We start from the raw sequence: 12554 nt of genomic DNA, 5'->3' as shown, positions 1-12554 counted from the left end.
CGCCACCAGGGAAGTCCCGGTCATGGTTTTTTATATATTTAATTTTGTTTCAGTCGTTTTGATGTGATGCTAAAACTGTCCCACTTTGGCCTTTTTATATGGATTCCTAAACTTTTTGTCCAGCCCCCGGTGATCTTTGAAGGCCCTCACCTTTCTGGTCCTTCAAGATTCCCAGGCTTAATCTTGTGCATTTCTTGGCCCAGCCCTGAAATCAACCAACTCTTCAAGAATGTCTGTATCTTCTGGTGGGAAATGGTGTTTAGAGGCCACAGGCTAGGCTTCAGGATAATCACTGGTATCAAGTTGCCATTGCTTCTAGGCTTTTCAGTGGTCAGACCCAGAAGGTAGAGATTTTCTTTAAAAAAAAAAAAGGAAAATAATTAATTGGTACAAACTTATACTTCCAATTCAAGTTTTCAGACCGCAAGGTTTTACTTAAGCTTTTGTTTTATACGTAAACATCTTTTCTCTCTTCCACTGGAAGTCGTGCTTCATGACAACATTAGCATCAGTCACTTACTTGCTTTAACCTGTAACATACATAAGATACTCTCGAAATAACTAGCAATATCACCAACAAGAAGGTGCTGGATATAGTTGCAGATTTCTTTGGTTTTTTGTTTTGGGTTTGGTTTTGGAGGGAGGATGTGTTTGTGTGTTTGTCTTTGTTCTTAGAAGATATCCCACTCTGAATGTAGGTCAAAATTCTGCATTTTAAAGCCACTTAAGTAATGTTTTGTTGTGTGCGGCTGGGTCACCAACTTGATAGAATTAGGCTCATTTGTCTTAGTTCTCAATTTCGACAGATGTGTTTATTTATGTATTTTTAAATTCTGGAACACATTTACATGGTTGCAAAGTCAAACTATAAGACGAAAAATCACACTTCTGTCCCTGCCCCTCCCCCATAAATTACCATTTTTCTCCTTTAGTTTTTGGCTTATTCTTCCACTCTTTCTTATTGAAAATAGACATATACACGTATGTAAAAGTAACAAACTATAAGCACTTTTCCGGTTCCCCTTTTTGAAAAACTAAACAGTGCACCCCGAAGATCTCACCCATTCCATGCCTCCCTCCATCTGCATTATGCCCAGTTGTTTGGATGCCCTATGCCTTATTCAACACTCCCCCACGGATGGTCACTACAGGTAAGTTTCTAATCTTCTGCTTTTACAAACAGTGTTGCAGTGAATGGCTTGTACATATGTCTTTTTGTATTTTTGCCACTGTATCTTTGGGATAGATCCCTAGAAGTAGAATTGCTGAGCTAAATGGTATAGTGTGTGTCACTTGCTAGTTGCCGTCAGATCCCCTGCGTAGGGACTGAAACACCAAAACTGAATTTTAACAACATTCAAAAATGAGTAGGAAGACGCAGCACCCAATCTATCACCCACCTGGTGACCAGGCCAGCCTCCCGTTGTTCTACCCAAGGGACAGGCCTGGATAGATCTCACGCAGGATCACCCACATCCTGGGAATCCTGGAAGGAACCATAAAACTCCATCATCTTTACTTTGGCTGGAATAACAGTTTAACAGGTAGCCCTGTTCACCTCAGGCTGAGCAGGAGCTCTGAGTGATCTGTTTTGTTTTCTTTGACTGATAAGACACTTAGAAGTTATTTCTTTGCATGCTTGGTTTGGTAGAGAAAATGTTTCAAGGCATGGATCCTAGTGGGGAATTATACCAGATGCTCAGCAAGGGGAGATTATTAAATTCATTGGTTTATATGACCCTGGTAATCTTTCTTTACAAAAGGAAGGAAAATTAACATGGTTAAGATGCATTCGGTCTCTTACTCATTCGACCAACATGAATTGAACCCCCTCTCTGTCCCCTCTCTACTCCCACCTCTAGCCAGAATTAAAAACATGCACAGCCTGCAGGCTGAATCCAGCACACAGTTAGTTGTTTGAGGTTTGGCTCACACTATGTTTTTTGAAAAAAACAAAAAAAATTAGTCGCTAACATTTAAAATCAGGGGATTTGACATAAATATCCAGACTTCTAACTTCTCTTGAAAATTTGCCAACCAGCCGCTGGTGGGAGCTGAGGAGCGACTGCCCCCAGTGGTAGGGCATGTGCCGCCCTGTGTCCCTGATGCCCGCCCAGCCCTTCCATTTATTTCTCTTGCCTCCTGGGTCGTGAGTTTGTGAGAACTGCCCTAGACTGCTAGCTCCCTGAAGATAAGGACCTCCTGTGTCTTACTTGACTTTGACTTTCCAGCATCTGACCTAGATCCCAGCACACAGGGTCCTCCGTGTATGTTTGTTGGACGATATAAAGTATCTTGTGGATGCATGTATCACATTTCTCCCAATAGTGAAACTGTGCAATTGTAATACTACTCTAGCCCAGACCTTTGATGCAGATTGACATCCTAGGTGCCCCTGATCTGTGCCATCTGTCCCACTACGTAAAGCCACTCATATGTCACTGGGCTGCCCCTAAAGTCTTCACTTTGCCATTTGAACTCTTTTCCTCCTAGCGATCTCTTCGCCAGCTGAGGACAGCAACGCACGCCTCATGAAGTTGCTCGGAAGACCACATGAGATCACGAATGTCAAGCATGGCCCCTAGCATTGACTTTTATCACGTTGTTAGCAGTGTTTTATCTCCAAGTTGGCAACAGTCTGCCCACTCTTAGTTAGTCCGTGCAGCTTAGTTTGGTTTTTCAGCCAAGCCCCAAGGAAGAGATTACAGTAGAAATCTCTGTATTCTGAGAATTTTCCAAGTCCACTCCCCACAGACACTGATGGAGGTAAAGATTTTATCGAGAGGTTCGTATTTCTAATCAGATCCATTAGTGGCCTAAGGGGGACAATTAGGGCATGTCAGAGCGTATATAACTAGGAACTCTTGGCCACCACTGCATGCTCAGAACTCACTCTTTCCTGAGTACTTGGACCCAGAAAAGAAGCATGAAGTGGCTTGGGATCCTTGGGCTGGTGGCCCTCTCAGAGTGCCTAGTCATGTAAGTGCGGGGACTGTAAGTGGCATCATCTCTCTTTCTGGGGTCTTCCTTGTCCTCTTATTCTTCCACCCATCAGCGTTACAAGGGAATGTAATCATTCCCTGACAGTCTTAAAGTTCAACTCTCACTTATTGATGAGTACCGTGCCATGGGCAACATGGGGCCCAAGGGTCTTGGGGTAGGCCTGCAGGGCTGCACAACTCTGGGGGTGCCAGTCACATCATGACTTATGTGAAAATGGCACTCCTTGGGATTGCTCAGTGCACAACCTGTGCAACTGTAAATGTGGTCCTATGAACAGCATTTCTCCTGTGATTGCTTCTAGGTATTCTCTCTGCTCTCTCTGCATTTCTGTGTATGTGTCTGTGTCTTCATCTCTGTATCTCTCTCCTTTATCTCTCCATCCCCTTTGGATGTCTCTGTGCATGCAGAACTCTCTGAGTTTTCGTTTTTGTTTTCGTTTTGTTTTTCTATTTTGACTCTTCCTTGTTTCTCTAGCTTCTTAATTTCCCTAATATATTCCCCATCTCCTGGCTTCCTCTCTCACCCCTCTCTTCTGCTTGAGCCCTGGAGAAAGATCTGGAAGGCTACTTCTAGGCTGATTTACCTCTAACAAGCAGTGTGACCACAGCCAAGTCGCAAACTCCCTGCATTTCAAATTCCTCCCTGTAAAAAGAGGGTAATGATCCCGCTTCGAACTCCTTCCCAGAACTTCTTAGAAAAAGATACAGTGGGATGGCAATAGCAATGGGAATGGCTGTCATTGCTGACACTTCTTACATATCAGGTACATTACATACATCATCTCACTTAATACCCAAAACATTCTATATGGGCGATGGGGGTTATTATATTCCATGTTTTTACCTACCCATGGGGAAACTGACTCCAAATGGTCATATGGCTTACCCAAGATTACACAACAGAACCTGTAGTCAAACCTAGGCATTAGCCATCGCCTTTGCATAGCGTCCTGATATGAGAGGACACTCATAAAAAATGCTTGGAATATACACAGTGCCATTACAATGCAAGGTATGACAGTCATACTATAACACAGACAGCTGATTGCTGACCCTTCTTTGTTTCCTTTCCCCAATGCTCGGTGAAAGAATCCCTCTAACAAAGATGAAGACCATGCGAGAAACCCTCAGGGAAAAAAACTTGCTGACAAACTTCCTGTTGAATAACAATGACGACAGGTCCCAGAATGTCGCTCATGACCCAAAATTGTCTCTTCATCCCCTGAGGAACTACCTGGATGTGAGTGTGTTGGGCGGATGGCACTCTACAGCGCCCCCTGGTGCTCTGGCCTGGCACTGGGGTTCATCTGGAGGCGCCAGGCGGTGTGGTGGGGCTAGGGCTCCTGCAGGAAGCAGAAACACTGGGGAATACGGACCCCATTCCCAGAGAAGAGGGCACTCTCATCCTCAACTCTTGGTCGGTGGTAACTGGGCTCAGCAATGACCAGGTGGCAGGTAAACGCCTACTTCTTGCCAAAGATATGTCATTAGTTTGAGGGAGATTGTTCCTCCTGAACTAAGTGAGCCACTGAGTTACAGATGAAAGGTGAGCCATGTCTGATCCAAAGATAAAGCCAACTGCAACTCAAGATTGAAACCCCAGGCAGACAAAGTTCAGCCTCCGCAGATCCAAGAAGGACACCGGTAAAAAGTTACTGAGCCCCTATGGCCTGTGACGCCATAAAAATCTAACACTATGGTTATTGTTATTGATTTTAAAAAAAGGTCTCGTCTCTTCCTCAAGAATGCATAGGACAGCCTGAGTGATAGGCAAAGAGTAAATACATGTCAAATAAAAGGGCCAGCAGCGTGGTGGTGATAGGACGTGGTCTGAGTTTAGAGGAGGTGGCCTGGGGTGACCTAGGAGGGCCAACTGGAGAAAGAAACAGGCTGGGCCTTAAAGGGGAGACTGGAGAGCTTCTCAAATGAACGCATCAGGACTCGCCTGGAGGTCCAGTGCTTAAGACTCTGCGCTTCCACTGCAGGGGGACCGGGTTCGATCCCTGGTCAGGGAACTAAGAGCCCGCATGGAGGAAAAAAAAGAAAAAAATCAAATGAAGGCACTGGTCTGAGCAGAGGCTGTGAGGTGGGGCGGTTGGAAAGTGATCTCAGGAGACACGGGACACCTCGAGGGAAGCAGTACTCTGGGAATCGAGGGCGGCCAGGGCAGCCAGGTCTGACCACACCACCCCTCCCCGGCCCCTGTAGCTAGCCTATGTCGGCAACATCAGCATTGGAACGCCCCCTCAGCAGTTCAAGGTCGTCTTTGACACCGGCTCAGCTGACTTGTGGGTGCCTTCCACCTACTGCGACAGTGTACCCTGCTGTGAGTACCTGCCCCCCCGCCCATCTTGTACTCCCCCTCCCACCCCCTTCTCCGTCCTTGGCACCTGACGGACACACATCTCTTGTGTCCGCAGATACACACAATGTCTTCAACCCTCACGTGTCCACCACCTTCCGGCTCTCGGGCATGCCCGTCGACCTCACCTACGGCTCCGGGAGGATGGTTGGATTTCTTGGCTACGACACTGTTCGGGTAACTGGAAACCAGAAGCCGAGTCAGGGCTGGCCCTGGGATCAACTGCAGCTTACAAAACAGATGCAGGGCCAACTGGGAGGGCCCGTCTTTCCCAAAGTCCCCTAGTGGCTGGCTGCCCACCCCACAGTGTTGTGTCCCTGGGGAGACAGTGTCCCTGCTGACACACAAACTCCCAGAATGGCTGAGCCAGAGAGTGGCTTGGGGTGTGGATTTGCAGCTCCTTTGCCCATGAGCAGCTCAAGGTTCATTTTGCTGGGAGCAGGGAGAGAGGGGAAAAAAGCACCCACTCTTATATCCTCAGGCTGTGCCAGGTACTTTCACGGTAATAACTCGTTTACTCCTGCAACAACCCCACATAGCAAGTGCTATGATTAGCTCCACTATACAGATGAGGGAACTGAGGTGCAGAAAGCCAGGGCCTTGCCAAGGTCAGGCATCAGGTAAGCAGTGGAACTGGGCTGGCCAGTCAGGATTCATGCAGGTGTGCGGTATTTGGGGAGAGGATAAAACTGATCTTGGGCGGTTGCGGGGAACTGAGGGCTTCGGAAATCCAGACAGGGAAAGCAGGGGGCCACAGATGTGGGAAGGGCCTGATAAATGGGGGTCCACGAGAGGGGGCCTTTGAGAGCCTAGTGAAAACTATAGCCTGCATCCCCCAAAGGGCCTGAGTATTCTCTCTCTCTCTCACACATGCAGATGCACATCTCCAAAAGCATGTTTCCCAGGCAGAATTTTCATAAGTACCCTGGCAGCGACATTGTAAAATGGGCTTCTGTCTTCCTAGGCAGATGCAGAATCCACAATGCATTGCGATGAATTCAGTCCATTTCTGTCATCAGATCATAGTGATGCCAAAGAGAAGACTATCCTGCTCTCTACTCATTTTGTCCTCCAGTGGGAACCATTTGGTCCTGTTGAGTCCCTGTTTTTCCACCTGCACAGGAAGCATGTGGCCAGTTTCACTCACTTCACATGGTGTTTGCAGGATGGGCAGATGTTGGTTAAAAGCCACAGCCCAGCACAAATGGAACCCAAATTCCAGTCCCAGCTTGGTCTAACTACCTGAGGTCAACCCAGGGCACAGCCAGGCCGCAGTTCTTCTCTGCAGTGCTCATGGCGTCTCCAGCCCAGCCCAGTCCCAGCCCCACTTCCCAAACCTTTATGTGGGAACACTCTCCTCTCCCACAGATCGGGAAACTTGTCGATGTGGTCCAGCCGTTTGCCCTGAGCAAGTCACAGTTTGGGATGGAGGATGCACCCTTTGATGGCATCCTGGGCTTGGGCTACCGCAGCCTCGCCATCCAAGGGACCACCCCTGTCTTCGACAACCTGAAGAGACGAGGCGTCATTTCTCAGCCTGTCTTTGCCTTCTACTTGAGCACGTAAGTCTGAACTGCACAAGCCCTCTCTCTAAGTCAGCTGTAAGATGCTTTCAGTTGCATGAAAAGTTGTAGCTCACCTGATCCAGAAGTTTCCTGAGAGACAGTCTAGCCCGGGATAACTATGGCCCCAGGGCCACATCTAGCCCTGCCACTGGTTTTTGTAAATAAAGTTTTATGGGAACACAAGCATGCTCATGGGCTCAGGGGCAGCAGCTTGGTCCAGGGGGTGTGAGCCATGGCCGCTGAGCCTGCGCGTCCGGAGCCTGTGCTCCGCAACGGGAGAGGCCACAACAGTGAGAGGCCCGCATACCGAAAAAATAAAAAAATAAAAAAAGTATTAGGAATTTCAAGACAGGGATAGCAGAGGCTCAGGGCCCTGCTGAGTGTGAGGCCCCATGGATGGCACAGGTCACACACGCTGGTGAAGCCAACCCTGGGTGAGCCTGAACCCACACCCTTGGCACCCTCGGGCCTCGGCTTTTCTGAACAATGACAAGCTAGGCGAGGGGGCAGCCAGACCCCTCCGGCACGGTGTCCTCTGAGGGTATCTCTGAGCACTCTGGTTGCTGGAGGGGACCGGGCCCTCTTCAGATGGGTGGGTGGTCGGAGCCCAGCCAGGCTGCCCAGCTTCGAACCCCTTCTGTGCCACTCACTAATCGGTGACCCACCTCGGACAGGTCCTCAATCCCTCCGGGCCTCAATTTCCGTCTCTGTAAAATGGGGACCCTAATAGTGCCTCGGATGGGTGGAGAAGCACAGCCCTCAGACAGTGTCTGCCGTTATTCTCCTACAACGAGCCCTCCCTCTTCCTTCTCTCCTCAGCCAGAAGGAGAATGGCAGCATTGTGATGTTGGGTGGGGTGGACAACAGATACCACAAAGGAAAGCTCCAGTGGATACCAGTGTCCCAACCCCACTACTGGCAGATAACCATGAACCGGTAAGCCTCTCCCTCTGAGGGCCACCCCAAGTGATGCTCCCACACGTGCACACGGACACATGCAGACACACAAATAAACGCACAGACACACAGTCACACACACAGATATACGCTCCACCCCCAAAGTCACACGTATAAACACAGGCACAGGCACACAGATACACACACCACCCATGGGTTCATAATCACCCCAGACCCCTGACCAGGGCTCTGACCAGGGTCCTGAACAGGGTTCAGAGAGACGTGTGCAGCCCAAGAGGGCTGCACCCACTACGCTGTAAGGCAGGGAGCACGGTTTGAAGACCCTAAAGTGCAGTGAAAAGAGGATCAGGGAGGATTTCACCAGCCTGAACAGGGTTGTGATAAGTTGACCAACTGTCTAGGGCTACCCGGGACCCAGGGAGCTCTCACTACACAAAACTAACAGTTTCAAAACAGGGAAAGTCCTGGACAAACCAGGAAAACTGGTTTCCTTAGGGAGAAACTCCCCAGCAGTGGAGAGAGGTTGGCTGCATTCTTGAGACCTGAAAGCAACTCATACAAAGAGACACTCCCCCCACCCATAGCCACCCCCCATCCCGGGCACACAGTGGGGCGGGGGCTGTGACAGAGAGAATCAGGAAGCCGGGATCCAGGAGTGGCCTGAGAACAAGGGGCTATAATTGACGGGATTCTGAGTGATACCCTCAGACAAAAGCTTACGTGTCCTTTGGAGGCCCCCTGGGCTAGCTCAGGCATCGCCTGGCCGGGGCCCTCAGTGTCTGAGCTGTGTGGGTGGGCCATGCTGGGAGACAGCCTCTCCCAGGGCAGCCTGTGCCTCCGACACCCCTGCTCTCAGCAACTGCTGCCCCGGGGAACCCCCATCTTCACTGTGTGGGTTGACCCGTTATCGGTCACGCAGCACATACAGGGCTCTGGTTGTTCCTCATCCACTTTTTCATTCATTCATTCATTCAACAAACATACATTGTGCATCCGCTGTGTGCTAGGCACTTGAGAGAGGCACTGAGGCTACAACTTGCCCTTACATCTAGTAAGGCAGACGTACATGAAACGAGTCACACACATAATAATGAATTTCCACTTCGGTACATGCTAGAAATGAGGAGGAGTCTACAGAGAGTGACCAAGACAGGAGCCTGATCTAGTCTGGGGGGAAGATTTCCCTGAAAAAATGACAAGTAAGCTGGAACCTGGAAGATGAGGAGAAATTAGCTAGACAAAGGGGATGGGGGTCTTCTAGGAAGGGCGACCAGCACATGCCAAGGCCCTGAGGCACCAAAGAGCCTGATGCACTCCGGAACTGAAAGGAAGTCAGCGAAGGTTAGGTGACCAGAGCAAAGGAAAACAGAGTCAGGGCGTGAGCTGAAGGGAGACAGTCAGGGAGGGGAGCGGTCATGGGTTGAGACTTCACAGTGATCCTGGTGTCCACTCTGTCCCACTGTCTCCCAGCATCACCATGAACGGTGTGGTTTTTGGTTGTTTCCGCGGCTGCCAGGCCATTTTGGATACCGGGACCTCGCTGGTGCTCGGCCCGAGCCGACTGGTCACCGCCATCCAGATGCTCATCAGCGCCAGCCCTGTCGGTCACGAGGTGACAGGTCACGCCACGGGGTCACGAGGTGAAGGGTCACGCCACAGGGTCACACACCAGGGATCACCTGGGCCAACCTCTCTCCCTCTTCCTCTGACAGTATGCGGTTTCATGCAGCTACGTGGCTCGCCTACCTACCATCATCTTCAGCATCAACGGCAACGACTACCCGCTGCCTCCACAAGCCTACATCAGAAAGGTGAAGGGCCAGCCCTGGTGCAATTGCAGGAACCCTTGGGCTCCTGCTTGCGGGAGGGCGTCCTCTGCAGGCCAAGCCACACCATTGCAGATGCCATGGAGCCCCTGTGGCTGGGCCAGTGCCTCCCACAAAACCAACCACTTGAGAGTAAGGGGCAGTCTGGGACTTCCATCATCCTGAAATAAATGGAACACTACCGCGTGCCGGCCTGGTGCGAGGCACAAGGAGAAGGGGACACTAAGGGCCTCTGCCCTCAAAGAGCTTCAGTTCAACCTGAGCCCTCAGATAGATGAACACGGAAAGTCAGCTCTAGCAATCCCTGCAATAGGCCAAGTGACAAGTGGGGTGGGTGGGCACAGTCTCAGTGTGTTGTCCCACCATAATGGTTAACGGTCTCCCTCCCACCTCGAAGGTGTCCTGGTTTGGATGACAAATTACATGGCGACCCTCGTCCTCGCCTGCGACTTCCCCTTGCTAAGCCCCAGTTCCCACTCTGTGAGTTGGGGTACCAGAGCCCTCTGTGGGGAGGCTGCACGCTCCCGTGAATTAAGGGTGCACAGTGACCGCACGGCCCTTGCACAGGGTTGAGGCTCAATGTCAGCTCCCTATGGGAGTTCAGAGGAGGCTGATGGGCTCAAAGGCTTTGAGGAAGAAAGGGGATTTCAGTCATTCTAAACCCCCAGCCTCATGGAGGCTCGAGGAGGCCTACATGGGTCCAGGCGAATCTATACTGGACCCCATGCAAATGGCACCTCTGGGGGCTGAGCCGAGGGGTGCCGGGCACAGATTAGACTGATGAGGGCTGTACACAAGGGAGCACCAGGGTGAGTCACCCAACCCGGCCTGGAGTGGCCAGGGAGGGCGAGCGTGGGGCCAGGAAGCCTTCCTAGAGGGGCTGAGCGCGGCCTCTAAGAACGGGTCGTGGAGAAGAGGGAGAAGCAAAGGCATTCCCTGCAGAGGAAATGGCGAGCAGGGTCAGAAGGAAAGAAACAGCACAAGATGAGGGGATTTACAGGCCATTCTTGCTCTTTTTAACATTTTATTCAAGTATAGTTGATATACAATGTTGTGTTAATTTCTGCTGTACAGCCAACTGACTCAGTTATACATGTATTTGTATCCTTTTTCTTATTCTTTTCCACTAGTTTATCACGGGATCTTGAATAGAGCTCCCTGGGCTCTACAGTAGGGCCTTGCTGTTTACCCATCCTCTCTATAGTGCTTTGCATCTGCTAATCCCAAACTCCCGTCCTCCCCTCCCCCAGCCCCTCTCCCTCATGGCAACCACATGCCTTGGCCGTTCTCGGTCTTGGATGGGCACCCCACTTCCGCAGCTGCTGAGAGAGCCCCTTGGTTCTTACCAAAGGAGGGAAATAAAACGGAGAAGCTGCCGGCTCCGGGTGCCGAGACGGTGGCAGGTAAGGGCTCAGGCTGACTGGTGTGCATTTCCGTCTCCCCCAGAACCTTCGGGGCCAATGCTTCAGCAACTTTGGAGGGGGCACAGAGAACATGAGCCACTCGGAGACCTGGATCCTGGGCGACGTCTTCCTGAGGCTGTATTTCTCGGTTTACGATCGGGGAAACAACAGGGTCGGCCTGGCTCCCGCAGTGTAAAGGCTGGGGCCGCTTCAGCAGTCAGGCCCCCTCCAAACACACACTCACTCGCACGTAGGGCACTCCCGCCCAGGGATGGCGGTGGGCTGTGGTGCTCTGCAAAGCCCCGTTCTCAGCAAAGAATAAAAGTTTCCGTTCTCAGCGGTGCTAATACAAATGAGTGCCTCTCTTTGGGTCGGGGAGGTGCATCATGATCGGGCAGGATCTGAACCACAAGTGAGAGGAGCCCAACTGCAACTGGCTTCAAGGAAAGGGGAGACTTACTGGAAGGACACTGGGGATCTGGGACACAGGAACCACAGCAGATGCGAAGATCTCAGTGACTGGACCCAAGAAATCAGCTCCCTCTTTCTCTCCCTCACTCTTTCCCGTCTCTCATCTTTGATTCTCTTAGCCTGACAACTTTCTTCCCTCACACTTCTACACATATATCCCTAACGCGTCTAATCCCTAAGGAAAGAAGCTCCGAAAAACCTCAGGATACCAAGGAGGGCTCTGACTGGGCCACTTCAGATCACGTGTCCAGCCCTGGAGCAACAATCCTGGCGGGGGGGCTTGGGGGTACTATGATTGGCTTTACTTGATCACGTGGCCCTGCCCAACGTGATTGACAGTCTCCTCCAGCACCACGTGACTGCAGCTGGGGCGAGGCAGCCCCCAAGGAAGTGGCCGGGGATGTTCTAGACAGTGGAAGAGTTTGTGATGGCCCCCACCAACTCCGCCCCCTCCTCTTTCAGAGGGATGGTAACGGGTAATAAAAATACCTTCTACCCTTCCCATCTCACAGGACCTTTGGCAGTGGCCTGCTCCAGGGGGGTTCTGGGTGAGGCCCTTCAAGCTGAGATGGTTCCCCTTTGTCCCCCCCACCCCAGTCACCAGCTCTCTGCCACCCACACCTGCAGTGTCCTTTCTAGTCCCACTTCCCAAGTGATGGGCCGTGTGGATCCCTGAGCCATGCCCACCCCTCCAGGGCCCAGCATGCTCCTTCCCTTGGCCTCCAAGGCTGCTGGCGAGGATGCCACGCATGTAAAGGGGCCCCAGGGTGCACTAAGCCTTCAGCCTTTCTGAGCTTCCTCCAGGGGCAGAGCTGCAAACCACTGGTTCGAGCTGCCATGGTTTGGCACATTTGGAGTGGAAGCATCACTTCTTCCCACCTGGAAGCAGAGGCCCAGGCTGGGGACAGCAGGGGTCAGAGGTGGAGGGAGACCCACATGAGAGAAGGAGCAGGGAAGAATAAACAAGGTGGAAAACACACCCGACGCAATGCACGGTATGGGCCTTT

General features: G+C 51.3%; 2 protein-coding genes across 2 annotated transcripts; both read left to right on the top strand.

Moving 5' to 3' along the window:
* The first annotated feature begins 2780 nt into the window (after positions 1-2780).
* Positions 2781-7895, top strand: LOC149748687 (pregnancy-associated glycoprotein 2-like). Its single transcript, XM_089914734.1, has 6 exons — positions 2781-2979; positions 4092-4242; positions 5211-5328; positions 5423-5541; positions 6733-6926; positions 7749-7895. The coding sequence occupies exons 1-6, from the start codon at positions 2879-2881 to the stop codon at positions 7867-7869; spliced, it is 804 nt and encodes a 267-aa protein (XP_089770860.1). The 5' UTR covers positions 2781-2878; the 3' UTR covers positions 7870-7895.
* A 1422-nt stretch (positions 7896-9317) lies between these two features.
* Positions 9318-12276, top strand: LOC149748686 (pregnancy-associated glycoprotein 2-like). Its single transcript, XM_089914224.1, has 4 exons — positions 9318-9459; positions 9560-9805; positions 10071-10078; positions 11089-12276. The coding sequence occupies exons 1-4, from the start codon at positions 9325-9327 to the stop codon at positions 11270-11272; spliced, it is 573 nt and encodes a 190-aa protein (XP_089770350.1). The 5' UTR covers positions 9318-9324; the 3' UTR covers positions 11273-12276.
* Positions 12277-12554: the final 278 nt, after the last annotated feature.

This window comes from Delphinapterus leucas, chromosome 7, assembly GCF_059928025.1.
Source record: "Delphinapterus leucas isolate spDelLeu-1000000601 "Yukka" chromosome 7, BTC_Dleu_Yukka2, whole genome shotgun sequence".
NCBI lineage: Eukaryota > Metazoa > Chordata > Mammalia > Artiodactyla > Monodontidae > Delphinapterus > Delphinapterus leucas.
Note: the sequence above shows the minus strand (reverse complement) of the source record. Positions and strands in the feature narration are given on the sequence as shown.